At 42.3% G+C, this 26,203-nt stretch overlaps 1 protein-coding gene across 2 annotated transcripts in view; it reads left to right on the forward strand.

Annotated features, from left to right (window-relative positions):
- The first annotated feature begins 1,118 nt into the window (after positions 1-1,118).
- Positions 1,119-26,203, forward strand: part of LOC146709180 (paxillin-like) — a 38,320-nt gene continuing 13,235 nt past the window's right edge. The window contains exons 1-11 of one of the 2 annotated variants that reach the window (XM_085456178.1): positions 1,119-1,395; positions 18,627-18,808; positions 18,957-19,042; positions 19,253-19,389; positions 19,617-19,806; positions 19,974-20,118; positions 20,573-21,799; positions 22,708-22,977; positions 23,224-23,586; positions 25,073-25,231; positions 25,910-26,083. In XM_085456178.1, coding sequence (XP_085312304.1) covers positions 1,191-1,395; positions 18,627-18,808; positions 18,957-19,042; positions 19,253-19,389; positions 19,617-19,806; positions 19,974-20,118; positions 20,573-21,799; positions 22,708-22,977; positions 23,224-23,586; positions 25,073-25,231; positions 25,910-26,083 — 3,138 coding nt within the window. In that variant the 5' untranslated portion in view covers positions 1,119-1,190. The remainder of the gene's footprint in view (positions 1,396-18,626; positions 18,809-18,956; positions 19,043-19,252; positions 19,390-19,616; positions 19,807-19,973; positions 20,119-20,572; positions 21,800-22,707; positions 22,978-23,223; positions 23,587-25,072; positions 25,232-25,909; positions 26,084-26,203) is intronic. The other variant, XM_085456179.1, reaches the window with a different exon arrangement.

Below are 26,203 nucleotides of genomic sequence, written 5' to 3' on the forward strand. Positions count from 1 at the left end.
TCTCTTTAGTCACCAGCCATAAATTACCATTTAAAATACTCCATATTTTCCCATCTTTTCTCACAATTAGTCTCTTTCTCTGCTGAGAAGCTGCTTTGAGTCATTTTTTGTATGCATCAATGAGGCATGGGGGTGTATGGTGGGGCTTAGGCCAGAGACCAGTTAATGAAGGTCTGATAATGTGAAGCTACTGCCACCATGTGGCCATTTAAAAATGATGTTGCCTTTTAGCACATTACTCTTTACACGACATTACAGCTACATTTCTTCTTTTATAATTTTACTGTTTTTTAGTTATAAAAATAAATAAATAGAGTCAAAACTTATTTCACTGTCCGTATGTAATCCCAGAAGACACAGGCATTTTGACTAACTACTTACAGTAGTGCATATAACATGCAAGCAGACATAATAAAATCATCAATAATAAAATCTACAGTCCTCGTCATTCCAAACTCTTAAAGGAGGAACACTGGCTTGTGGTTGTCGTTTTCCTTCCTCACCTTCACATCTCCTACTTCCTTTGGAGATGAACAACTCTGACAAAACCTCTCCACAAGAAAGAGTACCTGCTGCACACCCAGAGTCCTCAAAACCTGAGCCCACCTTATTATGTTCTACAGGTGGTCTTAAAAAACACGTTTATTGCCTCACCTCATTTAAGTCATTCAGCCATTTAATTATTTTATTTATTTTGACATGTCTGACTCTCTCCCTGTTTTATTTTCCCCAGAGACCTCGGTCAGCTTCCTCTTTCTCTCTCCTTGCATTGTGAGGCTGAGGAGGATCTCTAGCTTGCCCGGTTAGTAATTTTAATTTTATAATTTTTCCCTGTTTTATTGTGAGCTTGCTCTTCTAACTGTAAACACTGCTATCAGCAAGAATGTACGACTTTAAAGATTGAATTAACTAACTAAATTTAGCTGACATAAAAAAATACATTAATAACAAAAGAAATGTAAAAAGCTACATTTAAATCTTCTATGAATGTATAAAATCTAATACCTTTATACTACATAAAGTATTGAAACTCTGGAACAATATGACTTATTAGGGTCCCATATAGTTTTACTGTAGCGTCCCTTCAACACCACTCTCCGCCGCTAGATGTCGCTGGTCCCTGCGTGTTGTGGCTTGTAGGCTGGGGGGGGGTGGGCTGGCTGGATGTGGACTGCTGGGGGCAGCTGGGTATGTGTGTGTCTGTGAGTGTGTTTAAGACGCGTCGACTGGAGCAGGAGCAGCAGCAGCAGGAGGGGGACTTGAAAACTTCCCTGCGTCCAGTAAGAGCGGGGATTTGGCGATTTAGAGGCTTCCAGTCCAGCTGCGATCGTCGGAGAGGAGGACCGATCCGGTTCTCGGCACTGGAACCATTTCCGGCCAACATGGATGATTTAGGTAAGTTCGTTCGCCGCGGAGGCAACATTAAAGCAGAGTGTGTGCTTTTAGCGTAAACACACAATGCTAGCGCTGGAGGGCTGACCAGCCCGACGACGAAGAGGAGGGGGGCTTTTTCCGCAGGTGGTCAGTAGATGTAGTTGGCTTGTTTAAGTCGCAAGTGTTCCCCGTTGCCAGGTGGGCTGAGTTATCCAGGTTCTGCTGCGAGCAAGTGCGGGGTTAAATGCACAAAAGGGCCTCGCGTGCTGCTGGCACGGGGAGGCATCTCGTTACTACGATAATGAATGTAACAGTCGTCTTATTAGCTGGTAACGTGAAGATAGTCCGCTGGACGGTACGTTTGCACTGTGCTCCTCAACAATGGGTGACGGAGTAGTGCAGGACTGCCGGAACTTTTTCATGCGCACACCTGGGATGAATGCGTGAATCAAACCGCGGCCCCTTTGGCTTTTTTTTTTTAACACTGGTACACTGACCTATGCAGCCCCTCCTGCTGGGTGTCAGGATTATATAAGTGCCGCAGCAGGTGGGAGAGAAACAGTCCCATTAGTGCAGACTCTGGTGACACGCGATCATTGACAGAGTAACACAGTTTGTTTGATCAGTTGGATTCAGCTGATTGTTGCCAAGCACGCGCAGACGAATCCAAGAGACCCGTGTTGCTTCTGCCGGTGGGGGTGGGGGGGTCTAGGTTCTCTTGCTTTAGTAGTTTAACATTCTCACTATGAGCCAGTCAATCCTCAACTTACTTTAGATTGACAAGCTTACAACCGTGCATTTACAAAACTGGAAGAAGCAGCAAGAGGCTGGGAAAGTAAGAGGTACATAAAGGAACAGTTTAGGAACATTTTAAGTGGCAGCAGGTCAGATGATTGCTTATAGAAAAACATTTTAGAGAGGTAGAGTTTCTCTGATGGGCCGGGGTTTACAAATCTGGAGGGAATCTGTAGAAATCTCTGTGTGCAAGGGGACAAGGCCAAAAATTGGGAATTCTTCCAGAAATCATTGTCTGTGAACACGGTTTGTCATGCTATCTGCAAATGCAGGTTAAAGATCTATCGTGCAAAGAAGGAGCCAAACGTGAACATGATCCAGAAACGCTGCAGTTTAAAATGGGCTGAGGCAAAGTAGAAAGCTGTTCTGTGGTCACACGATTTGAAGTTTTAAATTGTTTTAGGAAAATATAAGGGAGACCATCCAGCTTCTTACCAACGCTCAGTTCAAAAGCCTGCATCTGTGCGCGTGGAATTGACACTTTGCACATCTGGAAAAGCACCATCCATGCTGAAAGGGATATACAGATTTTAAAGCAACACATGCTCCCATCAAGGTGACGTCTTTTTTAGGGAAGGCTTTATGTATTTTAGCAAGACAATGGTGAACAGCATACTGGATCAATTACAACCACATGGCCTGCCTGCAGTTCCGACCTTTCACCAGCTGAAAACATTTGGATACAGGACTGTTGAGCAGCTTATATCAGACAAGAATGGGACAACAATCCTCTCACAAACGTTCAGCAGCTGCTCTCCTCTGTTCCCAGATGTTTACAGATCGTTGTTAAAAAAAGATGGGATGCTAAACGGTGGTAAACATGATCCTGTCCCAGATTTTTTTTTAAATGTGTTGCTGCCATCAATTTCAGAATGACCTTTATTTATTCATTTTTTTTTAATGTAAGATTTTCTCAATTTAAACTATATGTTTTCTATGTTCTACAGTGATTAAATTAGAGGCTTATGAGATTTTCAAGTCATTGCATTCTGTTTTTATTTACATTTTACACAGCATCCCAACTTTTTTGGGAACTGCGATTTATCTCCAGGGAGATAAAAGCATCCAGTGTAATTAAAAACTAAATAGAAGTAACGAGGCTTGCACATGGCTATCGGGATCAGCAGTTTCTTGTTAGTTTTTCCCCGGTGACTGCATGGTTAAGTTTAGCAGGACATCCACGAAATGCATAGGAGTCAGGTTCATTGGTTGCTATAAAAAACACAACCAGTGTGTTTTTGTGAAGTCAAAGATGATGAATGCCTTGCAAAAGCCATCCAAAGGCTCCGAGAGCTGCAGGTGGACTTGCTGGGAAGAATGTTACAGGCACGGCTTCATCTTTCAGGTTCTGCATGTATAAAATATCAAAAAAGGAATGAAACAATGGTGTTCCTTTTTTTTCTGTTTTCACCTGGATGTAACCCTTTCGGGCCAAAACCCAGATCTCTGCTTTATGCGTTGGTAGTGGGAGTGTACCAAGAAGTCACTCTATATCCAGTCAGCGTTTATGGATACATTCTCAGCTTACACGGGCGAAGGGCTTTCCTTAAAGTAGCTATGTAAAAAAATCCAGCCAAGGGTAATTACCATGTCACAGGGCTGTAAATTCTGTCATCATTTTAGCACAGATATGTAAAAACTGTTGCACACATACGTAGCGAAACGTTGACACCAGATCCTCCCCGTGCGATTGATAGATCTCTGTTATCACGCTGGAGCTATGGAGCTACAGCAGGAAACTTTACCTCCACCTGCTTATGAAAATTGGATGCGCTAAAGGTTTAAAATGGCTTTAGAAGCAGTAGGGGATATAAAGAAGCACCACCGGTGGAGTTTGAGTGAGCCAGTCTGTCTAGTACACAACTCAAAGAGGACAACGAAGTCTAGGTGTATTTTTAGCCCGAGGAGAGTCCGTCTTCAAGAGCTGAGCCAGCAGGAGCACCAGGAAACCTTTCACCATCCTGCTCTCATCTCTCTCTGCCCTGTTTTTCTCACTTTCATTCATTTTTTTTCCTGTCAATTAACTGGCTTGTCTTTACTCCTAAGTCATTTTTTCCTGTGATCCACACATGTTCACACCCAGGGCTTTTGTTATATCACTGTGTTCCTTCCGCAGCGTCCGCGAGAGCAGAGCACTGCTGATCTCAGGCTGGATGTCAGGGTGAATCAGGCCCACATGCAGGGTTTGGGCCTCAGCCAAAATTTATCCTCTTTAAAAACGCTGCACTGCCCCACCCTCTCTCTTCCTACTCCCCACCATTCCTGTGGTGAGCCACATGGGAAACTGCAGGCTCCAATCTATTGACAGTTTTAAGCTGGCTGAGTTTGCAAGAGAGGAGGTTATTTGGCTCAAAGCTTGATCGCTTGCAATTATCAGCTTTTTTTTGTTCCTCCCCCTCCTTTGTTTTTCTTATGCAAGACGTGTAATTGTGTTATTTGCATCTCCTTTTGTTTGTGCAGTCCTTGTGGTCTAGGTGCTGTGGCATGTTCTGAGGCAAACTTTCATTGACCTCCCCTCCTCAGCTATCAGTGCTGCAGAGCGTTGCTCCGTGCTTCACTGCCCTGGGCCTGCAACAACACGACATGAATGTCAAACAGCCTAAAAAGTTAACTTCCCTTTTACTGACTAATGCGCAGCACCTTTCAGTATTTCCTTTTTATGTCTGCAAATACAGTAACCGCTGCGTTTGTCTCTCACTCAGATTAATACGTTTCGCTCAAGTGGAACGATTCCTCAGAGCACTGGCGGCGCAGCAGCTGCAGTGTTGGAAATGTCACTCACCTAGTGGGCGTGGGCAAAGCAGTTCTTTTACAAAGTCCAAATGAGATGTGATGTAGCCTAGATACCCAGCAGAGTCTAAATTTAGGTTGGCTTATTGTTTGTAGACCAAAGGAAACATCAGACGCCGCTCACGTGAACATCTGTCATTTTTTTCCCCGCATGTTCTGTGTTACACTGCGACACAGATGTCATGTGTGCCTGAGCGATACTTTTTTATTCTGTCAGCGACGCAAAACGAGCTAGAAACTTTCCCCTTCTCTTTTTTGCACTCACTCGTTTCCAGCAATTGTTCTATTTCTAATTCCAGATTTAGCTAGAAGGCCGTTAATGTTGTCTGCCATCAACAAAGCAGTTGAAGGAAATATCACGAAACCTGCCCGGTAGTTTTTTGCATAATCTTGTGCAGTCTGACCTAAGAAATTATTTTGCAATTATACGTCAATAGATGGTGTAAGGGGAAGCAAACGAGATGAATTTGCAAATAGATGGAAGTACATACCTGAATTTCATGCTAACGTAATGACCTGACTTTCCTTTGATGTGTTATTAAGATTCTTTGAACGAATAGTGTGACAGTTACAGCTACATATGTCAACGGGGGATCTTTCTGAGGTGTCGGGAGGCAAATTTTGTGATCTTTGGACTAGCCATGATTTTGGAAAGGACAGCCACCAAGAGAGGAGATGTTTCACTGTGTGACAGACTTCAGGCCAGGGTGAGCCTGATGCTGTCGAAAGCAAGGCAGGAAGTCTACGTTGTGACCGCCAAATTACACTTCCCAAGTGTACCATATTCAGATACAGAATATGTAGATTTACAATTACTTGTAAAAAAAAAACAAAAAACAAAACATGGAAACATATTCAATTATTTTATGTAACTAAGTATTCAGTTATTAGGCTTAAAGCAGCGATGTCACACTGATTTTTTTTTTTGTTGTAGCCGATGTACAGCGCACTTGGAGAGAAGTTTAATCACACATTAATTCCCTGAGATATTTTTTATATTAATATATAAAAAAAAGTTTAGTTATACATCTCACTGTTTCTACATGATGAAGAAATAATACATTTTTATAGTGGATAGTGGCAAAACGGGACCTTTTTTTCATTTAATGGTTTATTGATTACTTGATGGCTTTGGTGTAGTGAATGGTCATGGAGGAGGTCTTTATCAGTAGGAAAAGCTGTAAAACTTGTGGAAATACAGCTAAAAGCCTCAGATTTATTTCACATTTTCTTTGCGCGTTCTCTTTGTCGGGCTGATTCTGCCCCCTTAGCCTTATGCTTGACATCCCTTAAAGAAAAAGAAGACAGATTATCTTTACTGTTGAAGAAAACCTTCATTATCTTTACAAGGACACAATATATTTATTTCCTATTGGGCAAAGGTGTTGTTGCTCTTCCTTTTTTTTTGCTCATCGATGTTGCATTGCAGCTTAAAAAATAATTTGAAAGTTATTTACCAGGAATTGAGATTTCTGCAGAAGATGACACTAAGTTGCGTTATTTGAAATAGTGAGTTCAGTACTTTTTGAGTTTAAGAGGAAAGTTGCAGTGTAGCTTTGTCTGCTTCTGTTACTGTTTTTGATTATGGTTGCTCATTGCTGTGCTGAGGTGCAGCTCTAAATCAGTACTGAGTACTGTGAAGTGTAAAAATGTGACTAAGCTTGAAAGTTCACATTATTCAAAATCCTCTGGGTTTTTTTTTTTTTCCAGTAGACCACAGAAAACCCCCTGCAACCACTTGTCTGTAGGGACTCTTGCCCACGCTCGATGATAAGTCTCTAGTGACACATGCATGCAAGTCAGACATTCAGTGTGGCAGCTAAAGGCTAGAGAGAATAGCTCACCTCCTCCTCGGTTTGTCCATCTCTTTGACTTTTAAAAATAACGATTCTGCAGGGCTTTGAAACATATGGTGCACTTACACACACACACTCACTTATATGCACTGAAAACAGAACTTATTCACGCTACTGATCACAGAGCGTTGGTGTGGACACACATCTCTGAATAGGAAGCTGACTAAGCAGCAGCAGCCGTCGCGTTATCTCTTATGGTCTCAGCACACGGTAACAGCAGCCTGCCAGACCGATACTCAAGCAGCTACTATAGAAAAAGCCCTCAAGTTAAAAACAAAAAAACATATTTAGAGTCACAAGATACAAGCGAAACCTCTCCATCTTTAGTATTTCTGGAGCTATAGTCTAACCACAAGCCAGACTGTTGTTACCACAATGTGCACTATTTTATTTTTTTTTTTTTGGTCAGCTGATTTTTCTGTACTTTTTTTATTGGGCAGCTTCACATTCAGCTTGTAGCCATGATTCTATACTGTTGACTGACATCCTGGTGGGTTGTAGTTTTGGTCATTCTAAATGATGAAGCTGCCACATCTTGTTCCATATTGACTCTCCGAATGACTTCCTTGCTCGAGTTCTTGTCTTTGTTGCTTTTTTTCTGATGTTTCCATTATTTGTGTATACACTAGAAGCCATTGTCAGCCTTCCTCATCCCTGCTAAGCTCTGATGAGTTATGCTCCCTGCTGACTTTGCTGCAAGACTCTCATCCCTGCCAGTCCATCAGTGACTGACAGCTCAGTTGATGCGATGCTGCGGCTCCTTTGATGCGAGCCGGGGAACAGCTGGTGTAACAGTTTTGCATAGACGATGGTAATTGTGAAATTTTGTTTGGTCGCGGTAAGAGGAAGCACCATGTTTTTGTAACTATACTGGCGTTAAAAAAGTGGCCCAGTGCTTCCATTTAAAGCCTCTCCAGCTCCCGTGAATATCACATGGCCTTTCAGATGTTTTTAAGCCTCTCCCCTAATTGCTTCCTAAATGTCATTTTTCATAGAGGTGGCACGTTGATGTGGCTGCAGGCTGAGATAAGACATCACTGCGTTATTAGGAAATGTGTTTGTGCCTAGCAGGTTTCCTCTGCCCTTGGCACAGGTTTAAATAGTCATTAACGCGCTGCCGGTGCTGCCCTACTTTGGGGTATAGAGCTACCACAATGAAAGCTTTTGATGAAATTGGGAAGTTGGGAGAGTGGAGGAAAAATGAGTGTGTGCAAAAGTGTTTGTGTGCGCGAGCGTCTCAGCTGGACTGAGCATTAGCTCTGTTTACAATCAACATCTGGCTTGGTTAAAAGGGTCAGTGCGGACACTCCGATCAGCTCCCATTAATGTTAATGGCAACACTCATGTGAGGATTAGTGCTCCTCAGGTTTATACGGGTGTAGTATTAACATGAGAATACACAATTATAAGTGGCTTCTGGCACTTGGATGGAGTTGATTGTTTTCCAGTGAAATGATCTGGCCCACTTTGCAGACCTCGCTAACCCTCCTCTTCATCCCCTTTCCTTCTGTCCTTGTCTTGCCGGAGGGGACAAAGAGCTGCTTTTTTTTCTGGTGCTATGACCTACTTCAGCCCAGGAAAAGACAAACCCGAACGAGCTGATTAATAAAAGGAGAAAATTGCCCATCTTTTTTAATTTTATTTTGCATAGCAAGCTTTGCAAAGTAACATAAAAACTGAGAATCATTTTCAGCTTGAGATTGTAGTTTATTAAGAAATCTCCTCTTATCTACTTACACGCTTTCTCTGGAGATTTCTCAATTTCTATGATATGATATTATGCATGATGCATGAAGATTAAAGTACGTCAGTTCTTAAGCCAGATTTGTATTAATTCTACCCTGTAACGATTATCTGCAGTTTTATTCGCTTCATTTGAACTATAACAAAGAAAATAGCTGGTATTTGTGTTTTATAGTTTCTGTTGTATCAGAAACCGAAGCCATATAACTCACTGGTCTATACTGTAGTTTGTATTTTTACATTTATCTAAAGAAGGAACAGTTAAATCTTAACAGTAAAGTGCAGTTTTGCACGCACACATGCATATATTGTATATATAGAATTGGGTCAGGGATAATGCACAAAATCTACAGACAGTGTGGCACTTCTGCTTCTCTCTAGATCGGTAACCTGTAGTTTGCCCTCAATTACTCCCTAAATCAGTAGATTCAGCGGCTGACAGCAAACACTAGCATTCTCTGTTTGGTGGTAGGGCTGAAAAAGGTTTGGGTTAATGGGGAAACGTCATCACAGCAGAGACTTCTTTGTAGTCCAGTGCAGACTTCCTGTTATAATTATAAAACCTCAGCATGGCTTTATGCAGATATTCAGGAAGCGCTTCTTTTGCTCGTGGCTCTGCAGTGTATTTTTGCTCTTACTTTCAGTGGAGAGTCATCCATTCAGTATAACAGTGAAAATGATCGTCTCTTTTAGTAGACGACCCCACCCTGCTCTCCCGCATGGTACTGCTGAAGTAATTTCAAGCGGCTTTCACTTCATTCACATGCACACAGTCTCTCAAAACAACCAGACTGGGCATCGGTTAAACCCCAAACTGCCTCAGCCTTTCTTTAAAAACCTTTGAGTTAACGGGGGTTTTGAGTGAGAATAGGATGGAAGTGAGAAAAAGCAAGAGGGTTTTTTTATTATGATTTTAGTTTTAGTTTATGCTATTTGTATATGTACAGCACTTTGTGAACCCTGGTTTAAATAAAGGTCGTATAGTATGGTAAGAGGACATGTTGTATCTTTTCCCTGGTTTTGTTTCAATTGCAGATACTCTCCTCGTTAGTCCCATGTATATTATTTGAACATTAAAATTGCTGCTTTCATTACCTTCCTCTTCCCTTTAAATGTAATAATTCCATTTAGTTGATAACAGGAGAGCAAGAGAGCAACAAAAACAGCAGAAGCCAAGTAAACCAAGCAGCAGCCGACATGTAAATAAGCGGCAGAGAGAAGAAGAAGGGGAACTATTAATAACAACAAATGTCTGTGTGATATTAATAATAACGATCGTACTGAAATGTGAATTGTGACTTTTTTTTAAAAGCATCTCAGCGATCTCTGTCACGTTCCCGCCGTGCAGAGTGAAAAGAAAATATAAAAAATAATAACTAATAGTTAAGATCCAAAGTCTGATGTCCACTTTTTTGCTGCTTTCACTGTGACTGTTGTGAGGCAAGAGGACAAATGTGTAATCGTGTAAAAGCAAAGCTGAAATAATATCACTAATGGACTTGCTTTCTTGGATGAAAAGCTCCCAGAGATCTTACCAAGGAGCCACCTGGATATAAATGCTATAAATATGTTATAAAAGTTAAGATATGGCACAGTTTTTGTGTCGGTTGGGTTTTATTGGATGAACTTGCAGTGGCGGAGGCGTCGGGACGCTGGTTTGACACTTTGAAGTGGTACTTCCTCCGTGGAACTTGACAGAGATGAGGTGTCGTAGTAGTTCAGCAGTTAGCATGATGTGGTTCAACCTTTCTCAGAACAAACGTGTGATCAGTGTTAGAAGTGTTTTTTTTGTTTTTTTGTTTTTTTAAATCAAATAGCTGACCTAACTTTTCCTCTCGCCTCAAGTCACAGTAGACTAATCGCCTCTTTCTCAGACAAAGGAGTATGCATGTAACACAGAAAGAGAATCATTATGAGCTTTGAAGTTTATTTGGTGAATAGTTATCAATTTGATACCCAGCAGGATCAAAGTTTGCATTTATTTTTATTAGTAACTGGTGGAGTGAGTTTAATATTGGCTCTTCTATTACCTCCTCCTGTGTTAAATGCTTTAATTTGCTCAGCAAACATTCAGTGTCTTTGAAGCTCTGCTGTTAGTTGCTGGGGAGGTTTGTGTATAGTGGGTGTGTCATAGTGTTTTGCAGAAAATTAGCTGCCTGCTGGGGCAGAAAATGGTGAAATGAGAGCAGAGAGATTGAACCAAAACAGTGAAGTTATGCCCTGGGGTTCTGCTTTTTATGAAATTTCCACCATGCAAATTGCAAGTTGCAACATGAGATCATCCTGTCTGGTGGTAATTTTGGCACTTATGACTGTTAAAAAGAGGCCAAAACCTCCCACAAGGCTTTATAGAGCTGAAGGAACCGGAAGAGTCTTAGTCATTTTGTCCATTGTTAAAATAAACAAAGTGATAGCCTTGCAGGATTAGACTTAAAGGCACTAAAAAGGTTGATTCTTTTTAAAAAGAAATCTAAAGATAAACTGTAAAAGATGTCTGTTTACTTGTTTTTGCATTTGTCATTTAGATGTAGAAAGAAAATACTGGGCACAAGGCAGAAACACAACTAGAACTACATCTAATGATAAATTCCTTAGTCATTAGATTATTTAATGTTATTGCTATGTTAATATTAAAATACTTGATGTTGATCTTCTCCTGCTTTGTGTTATGTTTTGTGTGTGCTCGCTTTGCATGCATCGATGTACTCTCTCACACTGGAGTGCATGTTGCTGTGTAAGCAGCTGCATTCTGTCTGCATAAAATAGCATCTGTAGCACTTAATTGATCTTAGAGTTACTGTGTAGTAAAATATGAAACTGCATTGATTCTAATGGTCTGCAGGAGGTGACAGGTGAGTTTGCCAAAAGAAAATGACTTGCATGTGAGAATGAGAAAATTACAGTACTGTTAATTGTTATATGACCTCATTAAAACACTTTCTTAATAAGTTTGTGGTCTCAGTCGCTTGTTTGAAGTCTAATTTGCCGCTACAATATATTCCGCTGATACCACCAGTAAAAGTAAAGTAGATAATAAAAGGTATTCTTCAGGGCTGTGGTGGCCTTTGCTTTCACAGTCAAATTCAGCTCTCACTCAGCACACCTGATGATGATGATGATCTGTCAAGATTGGTGACCTATCCAGGGTGTACCCTTCCTGCAGCAGCTAGGACATTGTAAGGTTTGGTTTTGGTGGTCATACACTCTGTGGTCATTAACAAGAAAGTTTTATTTTGAGCGTTACTCTGAGAACATTCAGATCAAAGAAATGACATCATATTTCTTTTTCTATAGAGTACAAGTGCATACATGTTAGAGCAGATGTACAAGTGCAGAACTTGCTGGGTGGTCTGTAACGCATGACTATTGCTTTGACCATCGTGGTCATCCATCATCTGCTTCGTGTCTCCTCTCCCACAGGTCAGGGTCAGCAGGAAAGTATTTATAGCGTGCCTAGATGCCTCAGTGTGTCTCTCCGGTATGTGTAGTCAGCCATGCTGAAAGGCACCTGCGTTCAGTGTCGCCGTCCACTGTTGCACCCGTGTGTGCGTTAGTCTCCTGCGTGATTCAATTTTGTGCTCACGTAGCCGTCGAAGCGCTCCAAATGAACGCAGGCACAGGCCTTCTGCTATCTAACACGAGCCCGGAGGGCTGTACGGCGCATGTTTTTTCTTCCTCTTCTGGTACAAGCAAAGAGAAGGATTCATCATTTCATGTGATGGTGTGTCAGGTTGTGTCACATTGAAAGGCTAGTCCTGTCTGAACGGCACATGAAAGGCTTCGTGTCACCACATGAGTCTCAGAACAGCAGAATACTAAGATTGTTCCACACATTTTATTGCATTTTGAAGCTTTGCTGTTTTTTTCCTCCCTCAAAGCGGATCTTAATCCAAAAGTCTGACTTTTTACCTTTTCTTTCTTGCCTTCAGTCCCTACTTTTCTGTCCTATCGCACTGTCTCGTTAAGCTGGCATGCACCTCGCATTTTTCTCCGCCTCTCCTTCTTTTTCTCTCACATGGAAGACGAGCTGTGGCACGCAAGAAATTTGTATCAGCCGGCGTGCACCTTGCACAATGACAGATGCACAGTAAAGAAATGAAAAGAATGAGGATAGAAAGATGTAGAAAGGGCAGAGAACATGGGTAAACTCGCTGCACAGCCAGGATCTTGCCGCTTAAATTTTCCTTGTAGTTTCACTTTGGTGTCAGCTCATATCTCAGTAAATGTCTTGGCATTTATGAACCTAGCAGATAAAGACTTTTCTGTATACCAGCCCTGAGAAGGGAAGGGGGGGAAAAAAGCTTGAGCTTGGCACTTGCACGTAGCTCAACATCATCCCCTGCAGGCTGATAAATGTACTGCGCTGTTGCGTTGAAATGAACTGCTACCAGCTGGGTTAAATAAACAGGAGTAGATGTGTTGAATAGTGAACAGCATTGATTCATTCCAAGCAGCGGTCAGCACTTATAGAAGCTCATGCAGTCAGTGCAGGGTCAAACAGACAGGACATCCTGTCAGGGATAATGGAGACTTGCCTTTGTTGACATTCAGGAGCACGAGTCTTCCTGTTTGTCTAATTGGATTCTGTTCATATTTTATGTGTTTTATGTTGAGTTTGACTGTGAAAAGTAGTGACTTACGTGCTGTCGACATAGTTGAGTCTTGAAATTGTTTCCTTCTCAAACCCTCCCTAACCTCTCCCTTCATTCCTCATTTTCCTGTCTTTTTCATCTCTTCTTTCCACTCAAGTTTTCCTAGTCCCCCTTTTATCTTTCTCTTTCTCTTTCCTATAATGAGCCCCATGTGAAACTGTCTTCGTGTAATTAAAATGCACACCATTCATCTGGGAGGAAGGGAGTCTCCTTAATCTGCGTCAACCCACATTTTAGCCTCTGAGGATTGCCTGCTGCATGCCACACTCACACACACTTCCCAGTTTCACTCCTCTCTCTCTCGACACTCCTACCACCATTCCTCATTGTTTGAGCCCAGCTGTGCTCTGCCGTGTCACATTCAGTGTCGTGCACGCAGAAACCGACTGAATGCTGGTGTTTTTCTGTGTTCATTAGCTGCAAATTAAGAGGGATGACTGAGTTTAATTGATGTATTCAGGCTGTTAGCTCTACGTGCAGCCTGTTTTTTCTCCAGGTGCTGAAAAGCAGATTTGTCCCCCTTATAAAACCTCCTTCTTCCCAAGAACTCCGGGGAATTAACCTGCGCTCACTAACAAAATACAAAAACAAGCTCACCTTCACCTTTCAGTAGAAGACATGAAACCATGTTTCAGTAGATATTTAGCACAGGTTTTTATGTGTTCTTTATTTTATTCCTCTTTTCATTTTTGGCCTTTGGAGACCTTGTGTGTGTTTTGCACTGGAGTCTGTGTCACGGTATGTTCTCTTGGCAGAGGAAGCTGACACACCTCAGTGTGCTTGTGTAGTTTGTGGATGGGTCAGAGCACGTCTAACATGCTGCATTTACTAAACAAACACAGCCCTAAAACTTAGCTAAATTATATTCTGTTCATTAGGACTGCGCGCTAATGACATTGCCGTGGGAAATGAGCTGTTGATTTCAATTAGCGTGCCTTATTTTGGTAAAGCCTCTCTCTTGTATTTGAAGTCAGTATTCTGGTGTAAGGCAGTGCCAAACAGAGTATGCGTATCTGTAGCCTGGAGGTTCATGTTTTAGCAGTAACTGTATTTTAGAGAAGCAGATGCAGGGTTAAATCTAGTTCAGCTTGAGAGCTAAGTTGATTAACATCTCTTGTGTAAACCATCTGGACTAACATGTGTTCACTGAAGTCTCCACCAGCTGTAGTAAAACTTTGTTCTGACATCAGTAACAGATATGAGCCCTGCAGATATTTGTACCATTTATTTATGCAGTATTTCAAAAAAGTATCTGATGAAACCTAAATTATGTTCTGCTGTGATTTGCGTTAGTTCTGATTTATTCTCATCAGATTTTTTTAGGTTGTTCTTCTGAATGCTTTACATAGTTATGTGGTGTGGTGTAGTGTGGCTCAAATTAGGGTAAAAAATGTTGGACTAAAGTAAAGTGCTGTTCATAAATGATGTTTTGTAAGCTAAATGTACATGGAAAAATTCATTATTCATCACAATACAAAAACAAAAGTTGATCTGTGTATAAAAGATGGGACCCAACTTCAGCAGGGGCGAGCCCTGTGGTTGCCAAAAACTCAGATAAAAAATAGTTGTATGGCGCTCCGCAATGGGAATCTTAAAGTAAAAATCCCATTCATATTCTCCATAGGGATTTTGATTATGAGCCATAATGCTGTAGGCATTGAGAGTAGACTTTCAACGAGCTGTGACGCTAAAATGATGGTATGATATCAACCTTGTTTTAATAAAATCCTGTGTTTTTCACGATGTCATGGAAAAGAAATTATTCTTCCCACAATCCTCAAAGACTGATGGATGGAGACCGTTGTTACTATGGAAGCGTTTAAACCACAAAATGTCAGGTCACTTGAAAACCCATGAGTAGTTACTTCACTGTTAAAAGTGAACAATCTTATACCTTTGGCTTTTCCATGTTCTGTTTTTTTGTGATGCAGATCAAATCTTTGTGTGTAGCTGCTTGGCTTGGTTCGGTTCAAGGCTTTAAACTCTTTATATAAGGATCTGATGAAATGGCAGTGGAGAAAGTGGATGGGAGGTTCACTTCCGAAACCGGACCTCTAAAAAAAAAAATAGGTCTTTTGGGAAATTATCCTACTGCTGTTTTTTATTTTAAAAACTTCCACGTGAATTTATGCTTAAAATCGCCGGTTTCAGATTTGATTGAATACAGCGTGGCGTTCGGTTCGGAAATTATGGCTCTCTGAGGATGAAGCCAGCTATGAGCCTACCTGGTGATTGAAAAGTCACGACCCCACATAAAAGTGCAGTGTCCCTCGCTTTTTAAGTCCCTCACGTGTGAGGGTTTTAAAACACCAAGATGGTGACAGCCACTAAACACTGGGTGACGTAATTGTGGTGGTATTTTGTAGACTGTGGAGTGGAGAAAGATGTGCTTTTGTGATCTTGTATACAGATACGAAGCACAAAACTCCATGTAGATCGACACAGATCAAAGCTCCCAGTATAAAATCTGACCCTCTGATCTGATTGGATTTCCTTGATCTTGAGATACATTGTAACGGTCCAATCAGAAGAGAGATAGTGATGGTCGCTTTACCAGTTATGTTTCTGGCCTAATTGCTGCTGCAGGTCCCAAAAGGAGAAGTAGATTTACAAAACGCACTGTTGCATAGGGTCTTCAGCAACCAGAGGATTTTGAAAACGCACTACACTTTTCAGGAAATGGAACCAGCTGCTCTCTGATTGGACACTTTAAGCCCATACAGAAAACAATTTTGTGTAGATTTGTTTTACAAATTTTCAGATGTTTAATTACAACTACAAACTTTAGACCTATCTATGAGCATCACATTACATGATCAAACTCACTGCTTGCTAAATGCAAAGGATCTAGTGGACTGTTTCCTAACAGTGCATCTCTGCCGCAGTTTCCTTGCGTGTTGTGCGTTATGTCACACTGTTAAAATCAGCTCTGGTGTAAGAAAAGTTGTAAGGAAGAAGTGTCAACTTCATTTAAGCAAGCAAGCTCACAGTCCTCCTGACTTTGCCTTCTTGTGGACCAGAAGTCGAGCCGCACTGTTGAGTGTTAGGTACACCTGTGTGTGTGTGTGCTGGCCCTGCCGCTGCTTCTAGCCATCTTTCAATGGAAGGTTTTATCACACACCATACTTGGTATTTACTTTAAAGTGACAGATGTGTTGTTTCTGCCTCTTTGCTTTTATGGGTGTGCTTGTTTGCTGCTACCAAGTAAGAGATGAAGGTGCACTCAGAGCTGGCTGCAGTAGTGTAAACAGTGTGCTGCTGTGTCCATAATGAAACTCTGTGGAATGTATCTGGGCTTCTGTGTCCAGAGAGGAGACTCTGCTGTGAAACCCTGTCAACTGGCATTTTAACCACGTTAATCGTGTTTATCACGGTAGCGCTAAGGTGCTCCAAGTGGATCTGGTATTGCTCTGGCTCAGTTTCTGCTGTGTCTCCTCTCTGTCTGGGAAACCTTGCAGACCGAATTACCACTGTACTCATGGTACTTCGTGGTACTTCGGTATACCCAGCATGAGTTAGTCTCCACCTAAACTGTGGCAAGAAAACACACTTGTATATTTACGATTATAATTAAAGGACTAAATATAATGCAACATGCAGCATTAAAAAGTAGTCATGAGTCATGAGTAACCTGAGCAGAGCTTACGCTACCAGTGTGAAGGAGGGGCTGATTACAGCCCCTTATATACCTTTGTGATACCACTCCCATAGTTGGGCATGTCTGTGTTGATAAGAGCTCCGATTGCTTTCAACTTTCCTCAGTTCACCACATTGTGCACTCGTTCAGTTGCTCAGACCCTGGACACTTTTTCAGAGGATTGTCGTGATCTGTGTGAGTAGTGTTTCTACTTACTTAAGCTTTCTTACTTAAGCTTTCAGGCAGCTAGTTGGAGCTGGCATAGCAATGAAGGGGTGAACCTTACCCCCCGGCATTATTTTTAACCCCTTCTTCCCCTCTCTCCGTGATCCTCTCCCCCTCCTCGTCTCTCGTTCTGCTGCACTGATGGTAGAGTTAAGAAAGGCAGTTCCTGCCTGGCAAACGTTGTGTTTAGGTTGCCCTCTTCCTCCTCTGATTCTTTTCGTCTCTGCATTTGTGCCTCTTCACTTCCTTCCGTGTACTGTCTTTGCCTTTCTCAGAGGTATGTCTCATGTGCTGGTTACTTTAGCTATGGGTTTGACTGCTGACCCAGTGTTTAATTTTAGGAAGTGGTTAAGCTTGCTAACCTATGTTGAATACTCCCTAGCTATATGTCAGACTTTGTCATAGAAGGTTAGAGAGTGCTGTGCGCTCTTTAAATATTTTTAGTCAGTGTTTTAGCGATACAGAATGAGACTTAATGCTGATCATTACAGTTTTGGTTATATACTTTAACTTTGTTAGTTTTACTGCTTTAGATTGGCAGCAGTTGTGCCTTTACCTGTAACACACTGGTATCCTGACAGTGTGTTTAAACTGTAATTATTTCGAGTTGCTTTATTCATAAAACACATCTTATTGGATCAAGTTTGTTCTTCAATTTAGGGTCTTATTTTTTAGGACTTGTGAAATTCTGCAAGAGAAACTAAACCCTGCTCTGGTGGGTGAGTATGCTAAAATAAGCCTGAGTATTCAGTAATACAGCCTGTGCTCTTCATTAAATCCCCTTTAATGTTATATGTCCTTCTACCTACTTGCTGGGACTGCTTAATTAGTAGTTGTTTTCTTGGCCTGCATTCCTCTGGGGGACCTGTCTGCGTTTAGATGGTAAATATGTCCGTGTGTATACCTGTGTGCAGATTTGACAGCAACCCTTTAAACCATTTCACAATTGCAGGCAGGAGAGGGTCAATAAGTAACGACAGGAGTGGTCATGACTGCCTGCATGATTCAACTTTTACAACTCCACTCCCTCTGATGTCAGCGCTCTTGGGGGTTTTGACAGGTTGCAAAAGAAGCAGTAATTACTTGGTGTTCGTGTATGCAAGCAGCATATCATGAGTCGAATATTATTCACTAGAAGTTCATTGAAAGTACTAACTTTTCAGAAGTGCACCAACATGTCCGCTCAACATCGGTATAGGCCTTGTTTTATGCTTTTGGACTTTTAGCAGATTGGAGTGTTGGATAGATGGCGGTCGCTGACTTTTCCCCCCCCCCCCTGTTCCATCACATTGGTTTTGTGCTGAATGCTCAAAGATCTTGTGATAGCACGCTCTGATTTCTTTCTTTCCCATAGACAGTCATGAGAGCTATGGTGTTAGAGGTTAGTAATACATTTTTTAAAAATGGCAGCTATTAAAGCTCTCAAGGATACCTAATACATCAAAGTACAAGACCATAAATAATTGAACAACAAAAGTTAAAATTCAAGATAGGATATGGCATAACCAGATGCTAATCAATCTGTGCTTTTTTTGTTTTTTTTTGTTTATGTAGATGCTTTGTTGGCGGACCTCGAGTCCACAACATCCCATATCTCGAAACACCCCCTTTTCCTGTCTGAAGAGGCCGCCTACTCTTTTCCTGTGCGGGGTCAGACCCAGCAAGACATCTGCTCTCCATCCCAAGTCCCACCTACTCCCTCAGACCAAGCTCTGAATGGAGTAGAAGAAATAGAGGTAAATGCATGCATGCTGTAAATGTTGGGGAATTAACCAAAGACTGTTTCGTTTCAAATGCTGCCTGATGAACTCATGGATGAGAAGTGAATTAGTTGCTGCATTGATCCTCTAAATTCACTATTGTTATTTTACTTCCTTATTTCAGTCTGTCGGCACAGCGCAGAGAAGTCCTTGGTCTAGAGATAGCAGCAGTCTAGGCCAACCCACTGGTGGAGAGGACCACGTGTACAGGTTAGAGGTCATGTTAAGTCTCAACGAAGCTCTTGAGACATCTTTCCAACAACAAAAACTCAGTACAGCTAAATTTTTTTAGAATATGTTTCTGAGTAGAAACTAATAAGTAAAAACATTTGATCAGAAATAACCATTTCCACTTGGTGCTAAGCTTGAAACAAGATGTTGTTGATGATAAATGTTGTTTCATGTCTCTGCCCTGTTCAGTCTCCCTAATAAACATAAGAGCAGTGACTCATCAGCTGGTGCAATGAACTCACTGGGCAGCAACCTGTCTGAGCTGGACCGCCTGCTGTTGGAGCTCAACGCTGTGCAGCAAAGCACCCCTGCCTTCGCCACAGAAGGTACAATTATGAGGGAGCATTTCATAAACTGAAATGCTCCCTCATGTTTCTCTGAAGGAATGTCGATGTCACCGTCTAACTATGGTACTTCTGTTTCTGTGGTATTACACAATGGTGTCATTCTTTCCACTGTATTCTGTTACTGTTTCAGTGTTTGCACTTCACACTATGTATGCATTTTAGCAGGATATGCATTCATCTTTTTTCTTTTTTTCTTTATGCCGTAGAGGAAGCTGCTCCACCGCTGCCTGGCAGCAGCATTGTCCACCATGTACAGGAGAATGGAGTCTCCACTGCAGGTAAAGCCACTGTGGTGGAGAAGCCCAAACGTAGTGGACCCACTCGAGGAATCGAGGACGTTCGACCAAGTGTGGAGAGCCTTCTGAATGAATTGGAAAGCTCTGTCCCAGCACCACAGTAAGACCAAAAATTGTTACAGAAAAACTGGATTTGTACTACTGAGAAGTTTGTGCCCATGTATTTTATGCTGGCATGAACCACTTTTATACTGTACGTGGTTTATATTTGTATTTATTTTTTAAAAATCCAGTCATTTTGGTTGACGGTGGTGTTTTCCTCACTAGTGCTGCACCGTTGGTGGTGTCAGATGAGCAAACAGATGGACAAGAAACGCTGTCACAACAACAAGCCAGAATGTCTGCCTCCTCTGCCACACGAGAGCTGGATGAGCTAATGGCCTCCCTGTCTGACTTCAAAGTGCAAAGCAATGTGAGTGTGGTTCAGAAGTGGGTTGACTTTGGTTTGATTGAGGACAGTTATTTTTGGTATGTGTGGCTGTTTAGAATTTAGCTGTACTGGATGTTTTTGCATCTCTTAATTATAGAAAGTTGTTGTTTTGTTTTGTTTTTTTTGGCATTTGCCTGTTTTTAGGTCTTATTTTTATGAGCTGCATTTCTTCAACATTGCAGTGACCAAGGTTTTTTTTTTTTTTTTAATTTGTTGTCAGTATTTGTGATGACATCATTCATTCGTGTTGAAACAACAATTTTTTTTGTATTACAGTAACTTTCCAGGTTTTGCTTTGTGATGCTCTTTACTGTCCTTTCTCTTTCACTCTCATCTCATTCTTTATTTTCCTGGTCTCTTTCTCTTTTCTCTACCACTGTGTATGTCTTGTCTTTGTATGTACATTGCACCCTTCACATAATTGCACCTGATTTAGTCTGGCTCTCAGGTGTCTGTCAATCAAGATGCAGTTGACCCATTATTAGTTGCTGGTTCACCGGTTATCCACCCAATAACTAACCCACCTATAACGCCTCAGATTGGTTCCCCTGATACTCCTCTACCCAATAGTTACACTGCTCCGTCCTGTACACCACTCCCGCTGGAACTCCACATAGATGAAGATGGTGGTTCAGCTCTTGCATCTTCACCTCTTTCTGCTGTAGTAATAGCATCATCTAAGAGCCTTCAGTACTCTCAGATCCAACAGAAGGCTGATGATGGCACTGTCACTTCTGAGATCTCACATGTTGAGAGCTTTAGTTTTTCCAGTACTGTAAAAACCTCCAGTGAAACTGAAGTTGACACCCCCACTCATATAATAACTAAAGAGTATGCTAGTCCAGGTGCTGCTGCCACGAGCTCCAAACCCGTGGTTGTTTCTAAAAGTCCTGTTACAGTCTCTAAAAGCCCGAGTCCCACTGTTAAAGGCAAGAGTCCCAGTCCTCCTGATGTTGAATGTAAAAGCCCGGTCCTTAAAAGTCTCAGTCCTGCTCCTGTAAGTCACAGTCCACAAACAGCAATACAGAGGGATAGCCCAGTTACCGTGCCAACCACCATGGAAACAGTGCCCAAGTCAGCTAGTCCATTAACACTTCCGAGACTTTCAAGTCCAAAGATTTCAAGTCCTGTAACAATTCCTAATATCTCTAGTTCTCCAGCTGTATCTAAAAGCTCCAGTCCTGAAACAGTCCCAAAAGATACTTGTCCTAAGAGTCCTGCTCCAGTTAGGGGGAAAACATACACATTTCCAAGCAGCAGCAGTCCCACAGGGTCTCCAGTTTCGGTCGCCACTGTGCCGTCAAGTGGCTTTTATGCACCACTTATAGAAAGTCAGGGAGGCGAAGTGCTGGGTTTAACGTGGCCATGCCGGAAGCCTTTTTTGGATGATACTTTAGAGAAACTTTTATCAACCGACTCCACTCGACTGGGTGAGAACCAGCCACCGACTGCTTTTGTGCCCGGGGAAGAAGACAGATCTTGGGAGGAGGAAGATGGATTTTATCCAGATCTCAGCCTAGAGGGAACCCTGACACCCATGACTGAGTCCAGCTGGATGGATGAGTGCTTTACCCCCTCCACCTGCCCTGGGACTCCAGATGCAACGCTGGACTTGCCCATACAGCAGCCCTCTGCTGTTGACCGTCTATCTGCTTCTGGTCAAGTAGGAGGCTCAGCTTGACTCTTCCAAAATAAGCTGCTGGCATGAAGCTATAGAGGATTTAATACTTTGTGGCTCCCTTTTAATTGGCATGTGGCTAAGATATAAATTATATCTGGAAGTAATGGCAGCAGGGTTGTATTAATTGGTTGTTCAAGCAAAATGCTGAAAAGCTTATTTTGGGCAAGCAGCTCTACAAGTACTCGAGGAGCTGTGCAATAGTACAAACATGTCAAGATGAGGAGAAATTCCTCAGTCTCTGTGGTGTGATGCATGTGGTGTCATATAGCAATTTCAGAATGGCTTGAGGGAGAAGTCGCTGTGTGGAGATCAGTTGTGGCTGATGTTGAAAGCTTTGCTGAAAAGATGTCTCTGCACGCCCCCACTTGCTTCATTGACATTGCTGTGTTAGTCATAGCACCTGACATGTCATGTTCAAGCTTTTAATCACTGACACGGCCAATACGAAAAGACCCAGACTCCACAGTAAAAGGGATATCTTTTCCCTTCCCTTTTTTGCATTTGCAGATGAATTTAAAATGCACACTAGAGCTCTGTTGGTTTAATCTTTGGCCCTGCTTTGGCATGTGCAGAGTTTTATTTTGTTTTGTTATAGACGGGTGTTTTCCATCGAGCATGCCTTGCCATGGATTTCCGGCAGGTTTTATGTTGATATTAAAGAATGAGCCTGTGCAGGAGGCTGATGCTCGGCTTCTGCAAACAAAATCAATTAAATATGCCTGACAGAAAAACTGCATAGCATTTTGACCCCAGCCGCTGCGTGTGGGTTTTTGCATTTGAGTGAGAAATCCACTTCTGAGCCCATCCTGCTTGTGATTGATTTTTTTTTTTTTCCTTCGGCGTATGGCACAATTCCAGCTTCCCACACCAACTTGTTGTCTGCTCTCCAGCTCAAGTCAGTTATCCGCCGCACCAAAGAGACGTCCAACGTGCACCCAATGTACAGGGAGGGAATGTTGAGACGTAAAATGGGACCAATCATTATAAATAAAAGCAACTCGCAAGATCGACTTATTGAAGAGCTGCAGGGAAAACTGGGGATCGGGCGGTTGGAGCGCAGGCGTAAACAACAGCCCGATGACTGGTTGACGGAGGGAGTCATTGTTACATCCAACCCACAGCGGACACGAGAGGAAGGGATTCAGCCATCTGTGGATAAGGTAGCAGGATGAAGGTGGAGACGAAAAGCCTCACTGATGGTGTAGTTTATGCCTTTTTGGCTTTTGATCACAGAATTAACTGGCAGATATTAGATATTTATCATTTTTCAAACTTAACCATAAAATTTTACTTGTTATTGGCAAACAGTTTAAACAGTTTCACTTTTCGGGCCAATATAGTTTTCCTTTTTTGTGTCTGATGTTTCTTCTCCTTTCCTCGCTGCTTTGTTTCCTTCTTCCTCCCAGATCATCATCCCTCCTGAATCACCCGCCCCACAGAGAAAAGTCCTTCCCCCTCCACTGTCTCCCCCAGTTCTCAAAAAGCCACCCCCCATCAAGCAGACTCCTCCGCCACTACCTCCTCCCCCTCCAACCCCACCTCCTCCTCGAGAACCTACCCCTCCACCTCCCAAGGAACCTAGTCCTCCTCCTCTTCCTCCTCCTCCTCCCCCACCTCCTCCTCCTCCCAGGGAGCCCACACCTCCCCCTGTCCAACCTCCTCCATCACCTAGCCCTCCACCCAAGCCGGTCACGCCACCCCCGCCTGCCAAGCTCTTTGTATCAGTGGGTTGTCAGACAGAGTACGACCCCATCTTTCCACCGATTCAGGCACGGATCACCTTTCTTCCATCTTCCTCCTCTAACTTCATTCTTTCCACTTTCTGTCACACTTTGAATTGTTTTACTTGAGCTTGTTTGTTGGCTACTTGGATATGTATGGGCGTTAAGGAATTTGTCCAGACACTCGTTCTGTTTTTGGCCCTTGGTGTCAAACAGGTAACCTCATGAAGGCTTTGTCTGCAGTCCAGTCACAGGGGTGCTGACATTCAGGCTAGAAGGACTGAGCCCACATTCTAATTCTGACATCCAGTGGCGCCAAGAACAGTGTGTTAGAGAGGAGAATTTAAGAGCTTAGAGGAAAGCAGAGTGTAACTCCCTGATATTCCCGTTACACTAAGAGTCCTGCCATGCATAGGAATGGAAGGATTGCAGTGCCACTGAAACCTAATCTGCCGCATGACAGCACAGTTACCGTCACAATTATAGCATGTCTCACAAGACTTAAGTCAACATGTCCCATTATGTCAGACACCAACCAGTTGAAGCTGAATTTCTTATACAATCATGCTTTTAGGAAAAAAAAACTTTGTTAGAACCTGCTTTAGCAGAATAGCACAACCATGGTGAAATACCCAGGAAAAGGCTGTGTTTAATTTTATCAAATGTATGGAGGCCGTGGGTGTGGGTGGTGGGGGCATGCAGCATAGGTGCTATTTTCTCCTTCAGTGGAATGTAGGAGTCATGACGCTCCAATGACAACACCACCTGAGAAGGTCTGTGTTTGCTTGCATTAGTCACCAGACACATTTACACATACATGTTAATATTTGAGGCCTGTTAACATAGATTAGGGCTGATCTAGGTGGAACTGTTGGAGCTCAAGACTTCATAGGCCATCAACTACAAAGACAGTAGAGACGTTGAGGTGACATATAGCACACAGGTAGCCATTGTAGCGTCCACTGTCTGCATCCACTTGTGGTCAAAGCAACTACACCTCTAATAATCCTTTAAAAAACTATGAACTTATAGTTCCTGCATTTTAGCGTTGAGTTTTCATTCCTGGAGGTTTCTAGGTTTCTTTGTAGTTTACATGTAAGTCTCACACCTCAAGGATCCCTGGTTCAAAGCCAGGAGGAGACACAAATCCCTTTGGGGCTGCATCAGGAAGGGCATCCAGTGTGAAAATTTGCCAAATCAAATATGCTGAGCCATCTGCTGTGGTGAGCCCTTGTGAATAAGAGGGCAGCCAAAGGAAGCTTTTTTTAAATTAATAAACTCTCAGAAATTTTTATGTTTATACTATATCGACTTCCGGAAAGCACCACTGCGACTTTAAAATTGTTCCTCTGAGTGCAATTTAAATCCCAGTTACAAAGACAGCTACATGAAGTCAAGTAAGTGTGCAAGAAAAATGAAAACACAAAATGTAGCAGTGGTGCGATTCACTCACACTAACTGATATTATACTGAGGTTGTTTATTGAAGCATCTGAATGGTGTAATTAAACACTTTGCTTTTCCATCTCTGTCAGATCCATTCACCGGGAATGACTTCTCCCTCTCCTGCCCCCAAACCAGCCAACAAGCTGGACAACATGCTGGGAAGCTTGCAGTCTGACCTCAACAAACTTGGCGTCCAGACAGTGGCTAAAGGGGTCTGCGGTGCTTGTAAGAAACCGATTGCTGGGCAGGTAACAGCACAGAAACATGTAAACATACATGTATGTTGAATGTGGCTCACATACTAAACTTTTAACTCGCCTATTTTTAGACACGTGTGCTCGCAGGCTGTTATTTTTATGCACGAATACCCAGTGGGATTTTGCACACATTAATGCAGTTTTCTGTTAATGGTATGGTGAAGAGAAGATTACACTTTAGATTTATTTGCACAATGAGTGCAGCGTTGGCTTATGTTTCACTTCAAAGCTGCTTAGTCTATCAATAGCTCACCTTTCATTTAGTTTACAGCCAATAAGTGGGGTAATAAATACAATGTGTGTTTCATTTTACCAAAGTGTAGCTTTAAGCTCAATATAAGTACATGATATCCAGATAAGTTAGTTTCACTAACTTATCTGGATTTCAGCAGCAGCTCCTCCTCCAGAAAAATGATATTTTGCGATACTTTGAATTTACAGAGGCTTAATGTTTTCACAGGATTATAAAGATGTTTTTACTTATGTGGAACAAGATGATTGTAAATATGGTTATTATTCCTTTTAAACTTTGAGTTGCAAACATCTGCTGCTGTTTGCAGGATTCCCTTTGCTGCTCTCATGCTCTGCTGCAGAGATTTTCTCTGCTGAGCCAGGTCTTTTCTCCTTGCAGCTCATTAATTTTTCATGCACCGTGTCTCCCCACACCAGGTGGTGACTGCCATGGGCAGAACGTGGCACCCCGAGCACTTCGTGTGCACCCACTGTCAGGACGAGATTGGCTCTAGGAACTTCTTTGAGCGCGATGGGCACCCTTACTGCGAGAAAGATTACCACAACCTGTTCTCACCGCGATGCCACTACTGCAATGGACCCATACTGGATGTCAGTAATGCAAACTTCAACACAAACACATACACACGTATACGCATACATGGTTGTATACAGAGACTGGGCAGATAATATTTATTTATTCATAACTTAATGGATGAGGGTCTTACTGGA

Source organism: Copadichromis virginalis, linkage group LG5 (genome assembly GCF_057382275.1).
Source record: "Copadichromis virginalis isolate Kocher_CV1m ecotype Utaka linkage group LG5, C_Virginalis_male_GT1.1, whole genome shotgun sequence".
Lineage (NCBI taxonomy): Eukaryota > Metazoa > Chordata > Actinopteri > Cichliformes > Cichlidae > Copadichromis > Copadichromis virginalis.